This window comes from Chelonia mydas, chromosome 2 (assembly GCF_015237465.2).
Source record: "Chelonia mydas isolate rCheMyd1 chromosome 2, rCheMyd1.pri.v2, whole genome shotgun sequence".
NCBI classification, from domain to species: Eukaryota; Metazoa; Chordata; order Testudines; family Cheloniidae; genus Chelonia; species Chelonia mydas.
This window is the reverse complement of record NC_057850.1, coordinates 148,710,146-148,730,742: the sequence shown is the minus strand read 5'-3', so window position 1 is coordinate 148,730,742 and position 20,597 is coordinate 148,710,146. Positions and strand designations below refer to the sequence as shown.

The window sequence follows — 20,597 nt, the reverse complement described above, 5'->3', positions numbered from 1 at the left end:
CCGAAACCGTGGAGGTCTTTTTTGTTTTTGTTTTTTTAAAGAAATAAATGTAACAGTTAATGTAACTTGTCTAAGTATCAGAGGGGTAGCCCTGTTAGTCTGGATCTGTAAAAGTGGCAAAGAGTCCTGTGGCACCTTATAGACTAACAGATGTACTGGAGTATAAGCTTTTGTGGGTGAATACCCACTTCGTCAGACCACTTTCAACCAAGCTGCCTTCTACTTTGCAATTCTCAAGCAGTTCCTCCCTATTTGTTAAAATCAAATCTAGAGCAGCCTCTCCCTTAGTAGCTTCGTAATAGCTTTCTCCACCAATCAAGTTTTTTAATGGTCAGTACCATAAAAAAACTATTATACAACCCCTTTTATTCCTGGACTGTGGCAGCTCAATTTTACATAATTTGTTTACATGGATCCACTATTTAATTTGATTTGTTTTCCTATACGTTTTACAATTTTACAAACAAGTGTTCAGGAGAAAAGAGGAATAATTAAGGAGGATTATTCCGGCTGACCTGTATTCATCAAAAATAAGGTGAGCATGCTTATTAGCAGCTATTTAAACTTTACTTTGTCATAACCTAGAAGGGCCACAAAGTTTCTTTTGTGGTCGCTGAATAAAGTAGAAACATGTTTAATGTCAAACATCATTCATATTGATCTAAATATCACTAAAAATGTTTCTTTTCAAAAAGTGAATCTTGTTGAACATTAATCCAGAAAGCTCTTCCTAGGGATCAGTTGCCAATCTTTTTTGAAAATCCACATCATGTTTCAAAACAGGGCTTTGACATTTTATAAAATAAGAGTGAGCATGCTCAGTACCTCATTTGCACATCTTATCCATTAAAAAAAAAACTGGAATAGGTAAAACTGTAATCCTCTGTCAGGACTAATGAAATGCAATATTTGAAGTTTTACAATTAATCCGTTTTTGGCGTTAGGTAAGAAAAATACATGAGACTTAAAATTATCTTGTTTTGCATTCTTTTAACTCAGAAATGGATAAATTAGTTTTTACCAAAAAAGAGAAATGAGTTGGGGGAGAATCTCTTTCACTCAATGTTTCATCCTGGAAATATTTTTGCTAAAGTTATGACAGGCTGGAAAAAGGGTTTTTTAATAAAAAGTCTTTCTAACCCTTAATTAGCCAGTTACTAGAGTGTAACATGTCATTTTATACAGTTATCTAAGGACTTGTCTACACAGCAAGTAACTGAACTGCAAGCCAGGGTGTGAATCTATAGCCCACCAGCTACAGTCCCAGATTTTCACTGCACTATAGCTGAGTCGACATGGGATGTTACTGTGTGGCAAACTGGTGCATTGTAGATTCAGACCCTGGCTTGCAGCACAGCAACTTGCTCTGCAGACAAGCCCTAAGCAATGTTTTGGCATGATAAAGTGGGGATGTACCACATAACAGAGTGTAAAAACCAGAAGAGGCTCATTTAGTTCCCTATTAATATATGCTAATTTCTGTGATGGAAGATACTTTGCATCTGAAAAATTATTACAAAATATGAGATGGTTGTACTGAATTACATTGTCCCTAGCGCAAGAAAGATAAAGGGAAACAAAACTGACTTGGACAGCTGAATTGTACAATCCTTAAATCCTCATTTCATTTATTTTAAAACTAGGGTGTTGATTAATCACAGGTAACTCACGCAATTAACTCAAAAACATTAATTGTGATTAAAAAAAATCAATCACGATTAATCGCAGTTTTCATCGCACTGTTAAACAATAGAATACCAATTGAAATGTATTAAATATTTTTGATGTTTTTCTACATTTTCATACGTATTGTATTCTGTGTTGTAATTGAAATCAAAGTGTATATTATTTTTATTACAAATATTTGCACTGTAAAAATGATAAACTAAAGAAAAGGTATTTTTCAGCTCACCTCATACAAGTCCTGTAGTGCAATCTCTTTATCATGAAAGTGAAATTTACAAATGTAATTTTTTTTGTTACATAACTGCACGCAAAAACCAAACAATGGAAAACTTCAGAGCCTACAAGTCCACTCAGTCCTACATGTTCAGCCAATCGCTAAGACAAACAAGTTTGTTTACATTTACAGGAGATAATGCTGCCCACTTCTTATTTACAATGTCACCAGAAAGTGAGAACAGGCATTTGCATGGCACTTTTGTAGCTGGCATTGGAAGTTATTTACATGCCAGGTCTGCTAAACATTCGTATGCCCCTTCATGCTTCAGCCACCATTCCAGAGGACATGCTTCCATGCTGATGATGTTCATTAAAAAAATAATGTGTTAATTAAATTTGTGATTGAACTCCTTCAGGGAGAATTGTATGTCCCCTGCTCTGTTTTACCTGCATTCTGCCATATATTTCACGTTATAGCCGTCTCGGATGATGACCCAGGACATGTTGTTCATTTTAAGAACACTTTCACTGCAGATCTGACAAAATGCAAAGAAGGTACCAATATGAGATTTCTAAAGATAGCTACAGCACTCCACCCAAGGCTTAAGAATCTGAAGTGCCTTCCAAAATCTGAGAGGGACGAGGTGTGCAGCATGCTTTCAGAAGTCTTAAAAGAGCAACACTCCAATGCGGAAACTACAGAACCCGAACTACCAAAAAGAAAATCGACGTTCTGCTGGTGGCATCTGACTCAGATAATGAAAATGAACACGTCAGTCAGCACTGCTTTGGATTGTTATCGAGTAGAACCATCAGCATGGACACATGTCCCCTGGAATGGTGGTTGAAGCATGAAGGGACATATCAATCTTTAGCGCATCTGGCACATAAATATCTTGCAATGCCGGATACACCAGTGCCATGGGGATGCCTGTTCTCACTTTCAGGTAACATTGTAAACAAGAAGTGGGCAGCATTATCTCGTGCAAATTGTAAACAAACTTGTTTGTCTGAGGGATTGGCTGAACAAGAAGTAGGACCGGGTGGACTTGCAAGCTCTAAAATTTTACATTGTTTAATTTTTGAATGCAGGGGATTTTGTACATAATTCTACATTTTTAAGTTCAACTTGTGTGATAAAGAGATTGCACAACAGTACTTGTATTAGGTAAATTGAAAAATACTATTTATTTTGTTTTTTTACAGTGCAAATACTTGTAATCAAAAATAAATAAAAAGTGAGCACTGTACACTTTGTATTCTGTATTGTAATTGAAATCAATATATTTGAAAATGTAGAAAACATCCAATAATATTTATATAAATGACATTCTATTATTAACAGTGCGATTAATCGTGATTAATTTTTAATCACTTGACAGCCCAATTTAAAACATATTCATATTTATTATGTTGCCTTCAATTTGATAAGAGTTTTGGTATGTCAAAAAGGGACACGTAGAAAAGAGCAAGACAACAAAATTAAAGCTTAAAAAAGCAGATGTCTTTTGGTACGTTGTCGAGAGATCTGAACCCTCAGGAAAAAGTATGCATACTTGATACCACACCTTTCTCATCAGAACATCTTAAGGAATTCAAATATGTTCATGTTTCTGTTGCCAGTTAACTTGCCAGAGTTGCAGGTGGATATTGCGAAAAGGATGATTCTGTGCTTCATGCTACTACATCAGGTTTCAGAGGATTACAGATAAACTTAGAGATGGAAAAATGTCTTAGGCATCCCTGATATCCATTAATGGGTAAAATTTTAATATTCAGACCAAAATGAAGGTATCTTATTGTTCTTTAGATTCCTTATCAAATCTACATCAGGTGCCATTTGTTTCAGCTATAAAAAAATTGCCTCACTGTTCTTGCTGCTTGTAATAATATTAAAAGCATGTAGTCCTAAATGCTCCTTGCACCGAAAAAGTAGTTGATTAAAACACTATACTATAAAGATTAAAAACATATGCTACATACATACGTATGTTTATTTAAGATTTATGCAACAGTGGTTTTAATGTTTCAATATTTATTGAAACATTTGATTGCAAGTTGATTGCATATTGGTAGGATTGTCTGTTACTTACTATTACATGTGCAAACAGAACAACACTGAAAAGTACAATACATGCTGGAAAAAGTTACAATGTAGTTTTCCTATGGTATAACTAAGGAAAACCAACTATGGAGGTTTCAATTGCTGCCCTACACTATTTAAATGCCTTAGCCTTTTTTACAGCTTTAGAACATACTAACCTCCAAGAATGCCTCAAACGCTATATTGGCATATCTGATTCCCCTTCTCATCAGGTTTCATTCCCAAACCATTTCAAAATTCAACTCAAAACACGGTTCTTTTTTACTGCCCACAGTCAGTGAGCTTTTGGCCAGTTTCCTATACCAGTGCTTACACGTACCAGCTTTTCTTATCTCTTCTTGTCTACTGTCCCTATCTGCTCCTCTCTCACCTTTTTATGATACCATTTTGACCCTTATATGTGTCGTACATTGCCCCTTCAATTCAGTGCAGAAGGGGGTTTGGTCAGACCAGCGGGGAATAGACAACTCTTTGGGTCCTAAGGAAGGCACTGTGACTTTTCCCTTCCCAAGGTTTGCTCTCCTCATGGGCACCAGGAATGCCTACACAGGTGCGACAAGGCACGGGACTATGCCACCCTGTGAAAATCCATGACTAGCCAGTTTGAGGATGGGTTACTGGATCCAATTGGCTCCTGCATCATCCTCCTCTAGGGATACAAGGCCTCCTGGGAATGGTTGGCCATTCAGCTCCCACCCAGCCCTCCCTTGTGGTCTGTATGTGCCTGGCTGGATCTCTGGGGATATGGTGGGCCTAGCCAGATCACCTTTTTAGTGGTTGGGAAGGGATTTTCCCCACCAGTCAAGACTGGCCTATTTCAGACTAGGTTTTTTACCTCCCTCACAGAAGCCCAGAGGATTGGCTGGTTACTTAGGCCAAGTCTACACCTAAAAATTAGATTGATCTAGCTACATAGCTCAGGACTGTGAAGAATGTCACTCCCTGTGTGACATAGTTTGGTTAACCTAACCCCCACTGTAGACAGAAGAATTCTTCCATCAACCTAGCTACCACCTCTTGGAGAGGCAAATTAACTACATCCATAGAAAAAAACCTTCTGTTGAGTAGGAAGCATCTATACCAGGGGTGGTTAATAGGTGGACTGTGGACCAAATCTGGACTGCCAGAGGCTTTTGAATGGACCACAAAATCTTTGTATTTACTTATTATCATTATCATTATTACTTTTTAAATGATTTACTCTGGAATCTGGACCTTGACTATACCTTGCCCAGGAAATTTGGACCTTGCCAAAAAATAACTGATTATCCCTGATCTACACTACGGTGCTACAGGAGCACAGCTGCAGTACCGCAGCTGTGCCACTGTAGCTACTATAGCGTAGACACATTTTAGGGTAGTGAAGAGGAATAACAAATTTAAAACAAAACAAAACCCAGCTTTGTTACAGCTTGCATCCAGCATCCAGTGTGAACGAATGGACTAAAAGGGTGACCTGAGTGCCAGACTCATGAGGGACTGACACAGACCAGAATTGGTTTGGGACAAGGGTGGTCTTAAGTTTCCGCAGACAGTGGCCTGGTTTATACTAAAAAGTTGGGTTGACCCAGCTTCATCACTCCAGGGGTTTGAAAAATTCCCATCCTTGTGCAATGTAGTTAAACTGACTAACTCCTGATGGAAGAATTCTACCACCTCTCAGGGAGGTGGATTATCTACACGGACAGGAGAATCCCTTCTGTCAGTGTAGGTAGCATCTAAACCAGGGGTGGGCAAACTTTTTGGCCTGAAGGCCACATCCGGGTTGCAAAACTTTATGGAGGGCCGGGTAGGGAAGGCTGTGCCTCCCCAAACAGCCTGGACCCCGCCCCCTATCCTCCCCCTCCCACTTCTCGCCCCCTCACTGCCCCCTCAGAACCACCGACCCATCCAACCCCCCCCGCTCCTTGTCCCCTGACTGCCCCTTCCTGGGACCCCTGCCCCTAACTGTTCCCTGGGACCCCACCCCCATCCAACTGCCCCCTGCTCCTGTCCCCTGACTGCCCCCCAGGCCCTTATCCAACCCCTCCCCCCCTTACCATGCTGCTCAGAGTAGCAGGAGCTTGCAGCCATACCACCGCCCTGCCCGGCAGGAGTGCTGGCGTCGCGTCATGCTGAGGCTGCAGGGGAGGGGGGACAGTGGGGGAGAGGCCACGGGCTAGCCTCCCCAGCAGGGAGCTCAGGGGCTGGGCAGGACGGACCTGCGGTCTGGATGTGGCCCGCGGGCCATAGTTTGCCCACCTCTGATCTACACTGAAGCGCTGCAGAGGCGCAATTGCAGCTGTGCCGCTGTAGCATTTAAAGAGTAGACAAACCCTCAGTCACCTTCCTGAGTACCCTCCTCCTCCATACAAGAAGAGGGTTTAAAGGATCTCAGCACAGGCTGAGTCCCCAGTTGAAGGCTACTGGGGTAAGGCTGAGTCCCATCTCCCCCTCTTGGTTAAACTGGATAATCTTACCACACTGGATGCAAATAACTGCCCGCTAGTTAAAAAGTAGGGTGGGAGGGCGGCTTCACTCTCATTCCCATATACATGTTTTGGGATTCATTTAACAGAGTTGTGGGCTGCTGCATGAAACCCATTCCTGTTGAATTTGTCCGGTTTTCTGCAGGTTTGGAGTAGTATGAGATTGTTGTATAATGGGCACTAAAAACCATGGATTTAGCAGAGACACTGGTTTTATGGTCCATTACAACAATTTCTAACACACCCTGCTGCAAGCTAACCCTTGATTGTCCCACGATTGCAGAGTTGTTAATCACTCACTTCATTTTAAGTGGTCTCCTACAACATGGAACACCTTATGCTTAACAATGTGTCCCATCGTGTATTTAGCTTAGACACTCTGGTTATCTTCTCCAGGCCTGAGGAAGAGCTCTGTGATGCTTGAAAGCTTCCACCAACAAAAGTTGGTCCAATAAAAGACATTTCATCAGCCACATTATCTCTCTTATATAAAAATATACTGTATTGTAACCATATTCTGTTTGTGCATACAAACTTGAGATTGTTTGTGCATGTGTTAATGCTTATTATATAGTATTTAAAAGCCTTTACATAAAAGTCTGTTTACTTCTAAAAATATATATTATAATTATCACCAATGTATGAAATGAAAAACAATGATGAATTAGATTTCTAAGATGTTTCCTCAACATAATTTCTTTCTGCATTATCATACAGGAATATTACACAGTATACTAATTTGCATCTATTTGAACATTAAATTTTCCAACTGTGGCATGTCATTTGTGACAACCATCTGTTCAGACGTCACTTTTCTCTTAATCAGTCCACTTAACATAAAAGTCAACAATAACAATTTCTACAGAGACATTATAAAAGTGATAAAGTTGTTTATATTTTTGCATTTAATTTACCATGCACTCCTACCACTTATGTTCTAACTAGATAACTTTTCTAGAGCATCAAACAAAATGAAAAAAAAAATACAAAACCCAACGTAAAGCCTGAGTTCTTCAAGCTCTGCATGTTCTTGCATAATAAAAATGTGTTATAGTTCTGATCAGAGACCACTGGAATGTTATAAACTCTAATGTTAGTTAAAAAGCTGAGTTAAGAGCGATTTCAAGACTCACAATTCAGTTTCTTTAATGAGAATGAAAGTTTAAAAAGAGCGAACATTAATCTTGGGGCATAACTCAGTTGCACACAACAGCATTTGTTTTTATCTCTTTAGATCGATAGATCGATAGAGCATTGATAACTACATAAACAAAATCCCTTTGTCTTAAAATGAAGTTATTTATGTTGAAAAGTCATGTACTCAAAAGTTAGGAAGCGCTAGGATTAAGGGTTGCACAGGCAATCTTAATCCTTCCCCTTGAGTGTACGTATCTGTGATCCAGAAACCTCTTGATGCCAACTGGCTGAGCACACAGGGTGACAGGAACCACCTGGGTTCACCAAAAGAATGTCATGTAAGGTTTCTAATGTAAGTCTATATTACGCTGGTCATCATAATCATTGCAAGAGGTATGTATGGAAAATAAGTGAGGAGCTAGGTATAGATACTAAAAATCATGTTCTTGAGGTCTGCAGTTAACAAAGGTCATGCCTTGAGACAAGCTTCTCCAGACAGGAGCTGGGAAACACTTATCTCCATGGCTGCCCATTGTGTGTGTTATCATAGCAACCTGTTAGCATACTGAGTCAAAAGCTACTTCAGAGATTGTGGAGACTTCAGAGGAAAATCAACAGGAAGAAGTAAACAGCACAGAGGGTGGGACCCTATTTTCAGGTGCAGATCAAAGGTTTGGTCTGGTCTATCTGGGGGTGCAGAGACTTTGGGTAGGCTATTCTGTAGGAAAAAGGGAACATCCTGTGAGTTAAGTTTAGGCTCTAGAAAGGATGTTATGATTTTGTTTTATATGTAATTATTTGTTTCCAATATTCTTACTTCCCATCATTTGAATCTCTATTCCTTGACAATATACTTATTTTTGTTTGTAGTATAAATATATCTAAGTGCTGTGTGTTGAGTGGAGTGGTGACCCTGACTTAAAACTAGTGAGCTGAGGTATATTATTCCTTAGGGAAAAGGGGATCTAAGAATCTTGAGAGTGTTCAGTGGAACAGAGGCTGGACACTACAGGGGAATGCTCAGAGGACTTGGCAGATTGTGTGTGTGCCTGTCACTAACCTGAGAGACAAGATGGGTGAAATAGTATCTTTTTTTGGACCAACTTCTTCAAGTCTGGAGCAGAGCTCTGTGTGTGTCAGCTCGAAAGCTCGTCTCTCTCTCTCACCAACAGAGGTGGGTCCAATAAAAGACATTACCTCACCCATCTGGTCTTTCTCATATCCTGGGACCAACATGGCTACAACATCATCACAAATATCACTAACCTGTACAACCAGAGTGAGGCCTGGAAGGCAGTGGTATGATATTTCCCACAACACCTCACCCAGAGCCTCAGCAACCATAAAGCCAGTATTCACCATACAGCAGACACTAAAGATAACCTCCTTCAGCACTGCAATGCCAATGTGTGACTACTTGCTAATCTGGAATGCAAAACCTTTTAACTTCTTTCTCCCCAAAGCCTAAAGGGCTAAAGCCTCATAGGGCCACCCTGAGGAGCTGTCTCTTGCATGACAACACATAGTTTGGTACCTTAGAGCAGTGGTTCTCAAAGCTGGTCTGCCGTTTGTTCAGGGAAAGCCCCTGGCGGGCTGAACCGGTTTGTTTACCTGCTGCATCCGCAGGTTCAGCCGATCGCCGCTCCAGGCCAATGGGGCTGCGGGAAGCGGCGCGGGCCAAGGGACATGCTGGCCGCCCTTCCTGCAGCCCCCATTGGCTTGGAGCGGCAAACCGCTGCCAGTGGGAGCTGCAATCGGCCAAACCTGCAGACGCGGCAGGTAAACAAACAGGTCTGAAAAAGCAGCAGACCGGCTTTGAGAACCACTGTCTTAGAGGACAGTGCTAACAGCCTAAATATATTGTTAGATGCAATATAAATATGATGTAGTGTAATCAGGACCTCAATGCAATCTAATTTGCACATTTGCTTGTGCACTATGGATTTTCTTTAAAATTCTCTAAAAACTATTCCTTGCATGGTCCTTTACTTTGACAACTGACAGATATTTTTCTTTTCATAAGAGGGGTTTCCCAAAGATGTGTTTCAGAGGTCAAATGTCACAATGACCTAGAAAAAAATTACTGAATCAGATCCCCAGTTCCGCTCAATATTTTGATCTGAAGTTTATTTTGACAGGAATGACAGCCTTGACAAATGCCCATACCATTTTATGGACTACAGTAGATAATAAATCTGAACGGAGAAGTGGACTAACATTTCTGTGATTTCTTTTTTTTAAAGATTCCTTATTCCTTCTTACCTGAATTAAAAAAAAAACTCATTAAAGCTATTTATTGTAATGATATTGATAGACTCCTTTATTTATTCATATTTTAATAATGTATTTATAATGTCCTTAATCAGAAATCAAGCTGAAATGCGATATTTGTGCCAATGAAGTATAAACCATTTGTGAAGGCTTTAAAGTAAAGCAGAAAATAAATCCTTACATGTAGCTCCTTGTTTACATATATTCACATGCAATTCTACCAAATAGCTGCAGGATTTCACATATTAAAGGTGAAGATTACTGTCAGGAACATTATCATGTTTTTATCTTTTTCTTTTCTTTTTTGGAAGTAAACTTATTACTTACCCAACATTTTCTGCATCTTCATCACACTCAGCCCTGTACTTGCAAGCCCCACATTTGGAGTGTTTTCTGTGAACTTCTGTTCCAGATCCTTCATACTCTAAATAAAACAAGGCAGTGTCATCAGAAAATATGACTTCTTTCACATTATGCTATGACTCTGTCTACACAAATTAGCTTGTGTCAGGGTTCCTTCCCCACTCTGAACTTTAGGGTACAAATGTGGGGACCCACATGAAAGACCCCCTAAGCTTATTTTACCAGCTTAGGTTAAAACTTCCCCAACGCACAAAGTCTTTGCCCTTAGATTAGGTAAAACGCTGCCACCACCAAGTGCTTTAACAAACCAACACTCAGGGAAAGGACCACTTGGAGTTCCTATTTCCCCAAAATATCCCCCCAAGCCCTTACACCCCCTTTCCTGGGGAGGCTTGAGAATAAACAAGATGAGCACAGACCAGCCTTGGATTTTTAAGGCCCAAAAAACCCAGTCAGATTCTTTAAAAAACAGAACTTTATTAGAAGAACAAAAAAGATAAGAGAACAACTCTAAGATCAGAATGGAAGATAACCTTACAGGCAGTCAGATTAAAAACATAGAGAATCCCTCTAGGCAAAACCTTAAGTTACAAAAAGACACAAAAACAGGAATACACATTTCCTCCAGCACAGCGAATTTCACAAGCCAAAACAAAGAAAACCTAATGCATTTTCTAGCTAGATTACTTACTAACTTTACAGGACTTGGAGGGCTTGCATCCTTGATCTGTTCCCAGCAAAGGTATTACACAGACAGACAAAAGCCTTTTCCCCACCTCCAGATTTGAAAGTATCTTGTCCCCTCATTGGTCATTTTGGGTCAGGTGCCAATCAGGTTACCTGAGCTTCTTAATCCTCTGCAGGTAAAAGGACTTTGCCTCTGGCCAGAGGGATTTTATAGCACTGTATACAGAAAGGTGGTAACCCTTCCCTTTATATTTATGACAGCCTGCCTTTCAACAGGAAAGCAGCTTGTAGGCATAGCGTTGTCATATATTTATACCACAGTCATTAGCCTCACTAGTATTACTTCTTCCAAAATTGGGCAACAACTAAAGTTTGATAGAGTGATAACAATTACAAGATAGCACACAAAAACAAAACAAACAAACAAACAAACAAAAACCATTGCTTCATTGGCTATTTACTACTCCTTTATTGTTGTACAGAGTGATTTGCTATTGATTTTCCTCAGTTCTCTAAATCCAACACTAATATACATACTAGCTCATTTTAAGGAAACTTTATTTGACACTAACACCATATAAAACATGCACCTTTTAATGCCATTTGACTGGTAATTTAATGATGTTCAGGTAAAGAATGTATACGTAGCCAAGCAGAAAGAAAGGAAAAAATTTTAATTGAAGTTCTGTAATTATAGACATAGTTCCATATAACTACTTGTTACATGTAATGATTTTTTCCTCTATGTCCCTGAGGATAGATTTTCTTCCATTTTGTACTAGATTATACTAATTTCTCATAGTTCCAGCCTTATTCCTTTACATGCTTATCATCATCAGTGGTTTAGGACATACAGAAGACCCAGAGCATTATCCTGATAAGATACTGATAGAAATGGAACTTCCTGTAGAAGATAGAATACATCTCCAAGGTTCAAAAATATTGGTCCTACAGGCAACAGCATTATTCTTGTGGTTCACACTCACATCACAGCTCATCAGTCACATGGGAGGAAAATGTAGATCCACAATGTTCTGATGTAGGATATCTAGAATTTGATAGATGCCTAATTTATAACTGTCAAGTATCAGAGGGGTAGCCGTGTTAGTCTGGATCACTAAAAGCAGCAAAGAGTCCTGTGGCACCTTATAGACTAACAGACGTATTGGAGCATAAGCTTTTGTGGGTGAATACCCACTTCGTCGGATGCATGTAGTGGAAATTTCCAGAGGCAGGTATAAATACAAGCAAGCAAGAATCAGGCTAGGGATAACGAGGTTAGTTCAATCAGGGAGGATGAGGCCCTCTTCTAGCAATTGAGGTGTGAACACCAAGGGCGGAGAAACTGCTTTTGTAGTTGGCTAGTCATTCACAGTCTTTGTTTAATCCTGAGCTGTTTATAACAATTTATATCTGTTATGACACATTTGGTGGAATATCATAGTGAATGGTGTTCTCTTTTTTTCTCTCCACGAGTTCATAAAAAATATCAAGCTGATCAAGAAAAATATAGTTTTCAAATTCAAAGTGCAGAACAATGTAACCATAAGAATATTAAGATCTTCAAAGGTACAAAAAGTTCACTGGGCCAAAAATACTGCATTGTTAGAAGGATATGGTGTATTTTAAAGGCATTATCACATGTCAAACATTGCATGTCAGATCACTGTGAATCTCTATACACTACAGGATCCTTATACACCATAATGACTTATATTTCTGTTAATTGATTCTAAATTAAAAACTCCCCAGGAAAGCATAATATGAAAACATGTTTCATATTTCAAAGCTCACATTTTTTCTAAACTATTGTCACAGCTTTCTTGCCTTTATTAGTGGCCAAGTTAAAGTTAAATATAAAATCTACTTGAGCCAAACACACACATTAAAAATGAAACACATTTTAATGTTAGATGGGCAATATAAATATAAAATTATCAAACACAACCAAAGCTGTGTCTAATTATATTTTATAATACATTTATACGTATGCTCAGTGCACCTTAAAGAATTAAATCTGTCTTTATCCTTTTAAGAACACAATTTTTTCCATACTGGAATAAAAATAATATTGCAGAGAAATAGTTTAAAATAATGTGGTTAATTTAATTTCCTACAGTATTTTTTTTTTTTTTACATTTGGAGTTCTGCAGCTAAATTTTCAATCTCAATAATACCATTAAAGGAACACTCTAACATCGCAATACAGTGAATTAAAAAAAATTGTTTAAAATAATTTCAGATACTAACCTGTCCCTGAGTCACACTGCCAATTTTGGTGGTTTTTACAACCACATTTTCCTACTTTTAAAGTGTTTTTCTCTGTTTTGTTGACTTTTAAAAGACTCAAACAGGGGAAACTGACTATACTGAAACAGTGAAATTGACTATACAAAATACAAAATGTTGTCAAAGATAAAGTTAGTAACAGAGAAAAGTATTTTCTCTCATCTCCTTCTCTTATAGTGGTCTTGTGTGCTACTTGTAACAATAGCCAGTTAAACAAATTATGCAGAAATGTAAATTCTAAATTGTTGGTATCCCTTAAATGCAGCATGCCTGGGAGTATGGAAGAGGAAGAAACCCCCTTGTACCTATACATGGCTTCTTGGACCTTAGGTCTAGATGCACCTGGAGCAGATAAACTGGGATTAGATAGACAAAGAGATGAGTAAAGTCTTGGCTCCATTTCTTACTCAGTTGCCAGCACAGCTGAAAAAGCATGAGGAGAGATGGACGTAATAATTTATAGTTGATATAAATTCAGAGTGATAGATTCATAGATTATAAAGACAGAAGGACCACTGTCATAATCTAGTCTGACCTCCTGTATAGCAGTGGTTCTCCAAGCCGGTCTGCCGCTTGTTCAGGGAAAGCCCCTGGCAGGCTGGACCGGTTTGTTTACCTGCTGCGTCTGCAGGTTCGGCCGATCGCGGCTCCCACGGTTCGCTGCTCTGGGCCAGTGGGGGCTGCGGGAAGGGCAGCCAGCATGTCCCTTGGCCTGCACCGCTTCCTGCAGCCCCCATTGGCCCGGCGCAGTAAACCACGGCCAGTGGGAGCTGCGATTGGCCGAACCTGCAGACGCGGCAGGTAAACAAACCAGTCCGGCCCGCCAGGGGCTTTCCCTGAACAAGCGGCAGACTGGCTTTGAGAACAACTGCTGTATAGCACAGGCCATAGGACTTCCCTGAATCAATTCCTGTTTGAACTAGAGCACACCTTTTGGAAAAACATCCAATCTTGATTTTAAAGTTTCCAGAGATGGAGAATCTATCAAACCCTGGGTCAATTGTTCCATGGTTAATTATCCTAATTATTGTAAATTCAAATCTCATTTCTAGTCTGAATTTGTCTATCTTCAAATTCCAGCCATAATCTTATTATGCCTTTGTCTGCTAGATTAAGAGTTCTCTATTATCAAATTTCTATTCCCCACATATGTATTTATAAACTGTGATCAAGTCACCCCTTAAGCTTTTCTTTGTTAAGCTAAATAGATTGAGCTCCTTGAGTCTTGCACCATAAGGCATGTTTTCCAATCTTTTAATTATTCCCATGGCTCTTCTCTGAACCCTCTCCAATTTATCAACATCCTTCTATCATAGATTTCAAGGCCAGAGGGACCAACTGCAACAATGTGGTCTGACCTCCTGTAGACTAGGACTTCCAGGCCATAGAATTTTCCCCAAAATAATTCCTAGAGCAGATCTTTTAGAAAAACATCCCATCTTGATTTAACAATGGTCAGTGATGGAGAATCCACCATGACCCTTGATAACTTGTTCTAATGGTTAATTACCTCAGTGTTAAAAACTTACACTTTATGTCTAGTCTGAATTGGTGTACTTTCAATTTCCAGCCTTTGGATCATGTTATATCTTTTGCTAGACTGAAGAGCCCATTATTAAATATTTATTCCTAATGTAGGAACATATAGACTGTAATCAAATAACCTTATAACCTTCTCTTTGCTAAGCGAAACAGCTAAAAGAACGAGGAGTACTTGTGGCACCTTAGAGACTAACAAATTTATTTGAGCATAAGCTTTCGCGGACTAATGCCCACTTTATCAGATGCATGCAGTGGAAAATACAGTAGGAAGATATATATATATATATATATACACATACAGAGAACATGAAAAAATGGGGATTGCCATACCAACTCTGATGAGACTAATCGATTAAGATGGGCTATTATCAGCAGGAGAAAAAAAACTTTTGTACTGATAATCAGGATGGCCCATTTCAAACAGTTGACAAGAAGGTGTGAGTAACAGTAGGGGGAAAATTCTTGTCAACAGTTTGAAATGGGCCATCCTGATTATCACTACAAAAGTTTTTATTCTCCTGCTGATAATAGCCCACCTTAATATATATATATTGTGACAAAGCTCTGTCCTTGCCTCCGTGGGTCCTGCATTTCCTGGTGGATTTCGCTAGCCTCAGAGGCTCACTGTGACCCTCCACATAACCCTTCTCTCTCTAGAGACAAGGGTCACAGTCTACTGAGCCATTTTCATGATAAGCCAGTGGGGGAGGTGAGGAAGTTATCCTTCCTTGCACAGTCTCTGTTGTCTCCCAGTCCCAGTGATTAATCAGGGGGCAAAGGTTGGGGGGGAGCCCGCGCCAACCCTCTACTCCAGCCCAGGGACCCTAATAGTATCAGCTATGGTAGCTGACCTTTTAGAAACATGACATGTACAATTCCCTGGGCTACCTCCCCCACAGTAACCCTCACTTCCTCAAGCTCCACTTCACCCTTACCCCAGGGCCTCCTTCCTTGTGCCTGATATGGTGTGTACTACTCAGCCTCTCCAACACCACAACTTCCTCCCACAGCTCCTGACATGCACACCCACCTGACTGACTGGGAGGCTTTTAACTAGTTTCAGCCAGCCCCTGATTGGCTTCAGGTGTCCCAATCAACCTAGCCTTCTCCCTGCCTTCTAGAAAGTTCTTAATTGGCCCCAGGTGTCTTAATTGACCTGGAGCAGCTGCCATTTCACTTATCCTGGTCCTATTGGGATTTGTTTAGCCTGGAGCTAATATATCTATTTCCCACTACTTTTCTATAGCCATTTGGCCTTGCCCCGTCACATATCCTCCCCCCCCCCGCTCAACACCATAGAGTTGGGCAACTTGGGATGCCAGGCAGTATGCTCGTGACAGACCATCAGCGTTGCCATGGTGGCATCCAGCCCTGTGCCGTATGCGGAACTGGAATGGTTGGAGGGATAAGAACCACCTGGTGACCCTTGCATTCTTTTCCTTATTCTGCTGCATCCACTGGAGGGGTGCATGGCCCATCACAAGAGTAAATCGCCGGCCTAAGAGGTAATAAAGCAGTGTCTCCATAGCCCATTTGACAGCAAGGCATTCTCTCTCGACTACTGTGTATTTCTGTTCTCTTGGGAGAAGCTTTCTGCTTAGGTAGAGCATCGGGTGTTCCTCTTCTCCCACCATTTGTGACAGAACTGCCCCCACCCCCACCTCGGAAGCGTCTGTTTGTAAAATAAATTCCTTGTTAAAGTCCGGGGCTATGAGTACGGGGTCATTACAGAGGGCCGTCCGAAGGTCTGTAAATGCCCCCTCTGCTGCGTCGGTCCACTTTACCATGTCTGGACCTTAGGCCTTCACCAGGTCCGTTAGGGGACTTGCCCTAGTGGCGAAGTGGGGAATAAAACGTCGGTAGTAGCCTACCACGCCTAGGAACGCACGGACCTGCTTCTTTCGGGTCGGCCAGGGCCAGTTTTGAATTGCCTTTAGCTTATTCATTTGGGGCTTCACTATGCCCCTTCCCACAATATATCCCAGGTACCTAGCCTCTGCTAGCCCTATGGCGCCTTTAGCATTAGCTATGGCTAGCCCTATGGCGCATTAGCAGCGAGGCCAGCCCGCCTTAAGGTGCGCAGTACTGCCTCAACTTTCTCCAAGTGGGTTCGTTGGGCCTCCTGTGCTCTCTCCAAGTCTTCCCGTACAATGGGCGTAACTCGGACTATCCGATCTCTCATCTGCAGTACATGCTCAACTATGTTCCTTCCAGGATTTGGCTCCTCTTCCCAGGCTTCTCTGGCTATATCCAATATGCCCCTAGGGTGGTGCCCATATAGTAGTTCGAATGGAGAGAAACCCGTGGAGGCTTGCAGAACCTCCCGGATGGCAAACATGAGGTAAGTCAATAGGGTATCCAAGTCTTTCCCATCCCGGCTCACCACTTTCCTGATCATGGCCTTGGGGGTCCTATTGAATCTTTCCACAAGGCCATCTGTTTGCGGGTGGTATACAGAGGTCCGTAGGGCTTGTCCATGGAGCAATGAACTGAGATCTTTCATCAACTTGGACATGAAAGGTGTCCCTTGATCAGTCAATATCTCCTTGGGTAGCCCAACCCGGGCAAAGATCTATACTAGCTCCTTAGCTATTGTCTTGGAACCTGCGTTGCGCAGGGGAACAGCTTCCGGGTACCGGGTTGCATAGTCCAGTACAACAAGCACATGTTGGTGGTCCCAAGCTGTCTTCTCGAGGGGCCCTACCAGATCCATGGCTATCCGTTCGAAAGGAACCTCTATTATTGGAAGAGGTATCAAAGGAGCCTGCAAGTATGGGCGAGGGCTATGTAACTGCCACTCTGGACAAGAGGAGCAGTATCGCTGGACATCTTCATGTAGTCCTGGCCAGAAGAACCTCCGCAGGATCCGTGCCTGGGTCTTCTCTACCCCTAGGTGTCCTCCAAACAGGTGACTGTGGGCGAGACTCAATATGTCTTTTTGATGTTTTCGTGGCACCAGAAGTTGTTGTATCTCTTGCTCCTGCATTTGCACCACGCGGTACAGGAGATCTTTCTTCACTATAAAGTAAGGTCCGGAACACCGGACCTTCCCATCCACGGGCATCCCATCGATCTTGGCCATCTCTTTCCTGGCGTTATCATATCTGGGGTCCTCCGCCTGGTCCCGCCCAAAAGTCTCTCTCCCAGGACTAACCTGCCCAAGCTCCCAGGGTCCGGCTTCTGCTTCTTCCAAAGGCTCGCCGCCCTCATGGCTGGGGGCAGCCTCTGGCTCACCTTCTGTGGTGGAAGTTTCTCTGTTGGCTGCTCACATCCATCTGCCTACTAGGGAAATCTTCTGGCCCTGGGTCAGGATCCGGGTTCCCAATGCCTTCGCGGCCTTCCTCGGGGGGGAGGGATAGCTCAGTGGTTTGAGCATTGGCCTGCTAAACCCAGGGTTGTGAGTTCAATCCTTGAGGGGGCCATTTAGGGATCTGGGGCAAAGATTGAGGATTGGTCCTGCTTTGAGCAGGGGGTTGGACAAGATGATCTCCTGAGGTCCCTTCCAACCCTGATATTCTATGATTGATTCTTTTTTTGTCTTCCGGGTCTATTCGGTGGCTGAGAACAGATCCTGAGAAATCTCAGCGAACCTCGGGGGTTGACATTCTTCTGGTGACGAGTTGCTGTCCTCAGGGTCCCCACCTCCCTCCAGCCTCTCCAGGGGGAGTAAATTATCAAACCTTGGATAGTTCCCTCCCAATGACTACAGGATACGTGAGTTTAGGAACTACGCCCCCGACTCACCTCAATGGGGTTTCCCTGAACCTCTATCTCCACTGGGATGGTGGGGTAATGGCTCACGGCCCCATGCACGCATGTCACTGCTATGTGTTTGGCTTGTAGCAGCTGACTACTTTTTACCAGCTTACCCGATATGAGGGTGATAGCACTCCCAGAGTCCACAAGCACTGTAGTCTCTGCTCCATTTATCCTCACTGGCCTGGTGTAATTATGCGGGGCTAATGCGACACCCGCGGGGTGGATAAGGGAGCATGGGACCTCCCAATCCCCCAAGTTACATTGCATAGGCTCCTCAGTGCTGGGACACTGTGCTGCTGTGTGTCCCCACTCCCCACATGCATAACATCTATAATTGCTTTTAATCACTCCCCTATCCCGGGCATTACGGGGTTTAGTCCTGGGGTTCCCCCCACTCAGGCCAATCCCTTCCTTCTGGGGTCCCCGCTGGTTTTCGGCCCCCCCTTCTTCCACCTAGGACTCCCCGGGGTTTGGCTGCCCAAACTTCCAGGTTTGGGGTCGGGTGCTTGCTTTGAAAGGGGCCTTCCTTGGGTAGTCGGGTCAGTTCCCTGGCTGTCATCCGTCTTTCTACCAACGTGATCATCTTGTCGTACGTGGACGGATCTTTCTGGCCTACCCATTTGCAGAGATCTGGCAGCAGTCCCCGCATGTAATGATCTATGACCAGGGTCTCCAAAATCTCCTCTGGCCTGCACGCCTCGGGCTCTAACCACTTCTGTGAGAGGTGTATGAGGTCAAATAGCTGGGACCTCGAGGGTTTGTTCTCCTGGTATTTCCACTCATGGAACCTCTGGGTCCTTACTGCTGCCGTTACCCCTGATCGTGCTAGGATCTCTGCCTTCAGACGGGAAGAGTCAGTGGCATCCGTGGCAGGCAAGTCAAAGTAGGCCTTCTGGGCCTCTCCAGACAAAAAAGGGGCGAGAGTGCCAGCCCACTGCTCCTGCTGTGGAGGAAGTAGCCCAGGGAATTGTACATGTCATGTTTCTAAAAGGTCAGCTACCATAGCTGATACTATTAGGGTCCCTGGGCTGGAGCCTGGAGTAGAGGGTGGGCCCAGGCTCCCCCCCCCCCACCTTTGCCCCCTGATTAATCACTGAGACTGGGAGACAACAGAGACTGTGCAAGGAAGGATAACTTCTTCTCACCTCCCTCGCTGGCTTATGATGAATGGCTCAGTAGTCTGTGACCCTCGTCTCTAGCGAGAGAAGAGTTACGTGGAGGATCACAGTGAGCCTCTGAGGCTAGCGAAATCCACCAGGAAACGCGGGACCCACGGAGACAAGAACAGAACTTTGTCACAACTAGTGGCAGGAATGGGACTTCGTTCACAGCGTGGCGGAAGAAAGAGGTTTTTTTTTTTAAAAAAAGTGCACTGGGATTTTGGATTTTTTTTTATTTTGGTTTGTTTGCTTTGTACCACAATGGAGGAGGTGGTAAGAGCTCTGGTACAAGCCATGGTAGCCCAGCAGGAGGCCACCAGGGTTCAGGCAATGGCATAACAGGAGTCTATCCGGCTACAGCAGGAAACCAATCAAGATCGTGCCCTCTTGAGAGAGGTGGTAGACCAGCTGAAGATCCCCACCACCCAGGCCCGGGGTCCGACGGGATGTGAACCCTGAGGACCACTGGTTGTCTACCAAAGATGACATCAGGAGATGACATAGAGGCATATCTCCTCTCATTCGAAAGGACTGCTCAGCATGAGGCTAATACTGATGCTTATTTTTATGCATATTTTCTATTTTTAATCACTAAGTTTTCACAGTTGCAAGAAATTAGGGGGGGAACAGACAACTTAATGACAGTAGATGTGGAGATTCAAAAAGTTAAAGCTTTATAACTGTTAAAACATAAATTGTCAACATCACATATCAAAATATACGCAGTAAATATCCTTAAAACAAACTGTGCTAACATTTGTATTATCATCAATAGAAATATTTATCGGTTTGTGTGTGTACAGTGAAATCAATGCTTACCAACATTAACTAATAAAAATCTAATCCTTCCAGGCCTAAACATGTGTCACTCAGATTAAAGTCCTCCATGATCACAGAGATCCCCCCTCTTTCACC

The 20,597-nt window shown here is 42.4% G+C and overlaps 1 protein-coding gene across 2 annotated transcripts in view; it reads right to left on the bottom strand.

Moving 5' to 3' along the window:
* TMEFF1 (transmembrane protein with EGF like and two follistatin like domains 1) overlaps positions 1 to 20,597 on the bottom strand; it is a 219,280-nt gene that overhangs the window by 45,408 nt on the left and 153,275 nt on the right. For both annotated transcript variants that reach the window (XM_043540318.1, XM_037893403.2), the window contains one exon: positions 10,210 to 10,306. In XM_043540318.1, coding sequence (XP_043396253.1) covers positions 10,210 to 10,306 — 97 coding nt within the window. The remainder of the gene's footprint in view (positions 1 to 10,209; positions 10,307 to 20,597) is intronic.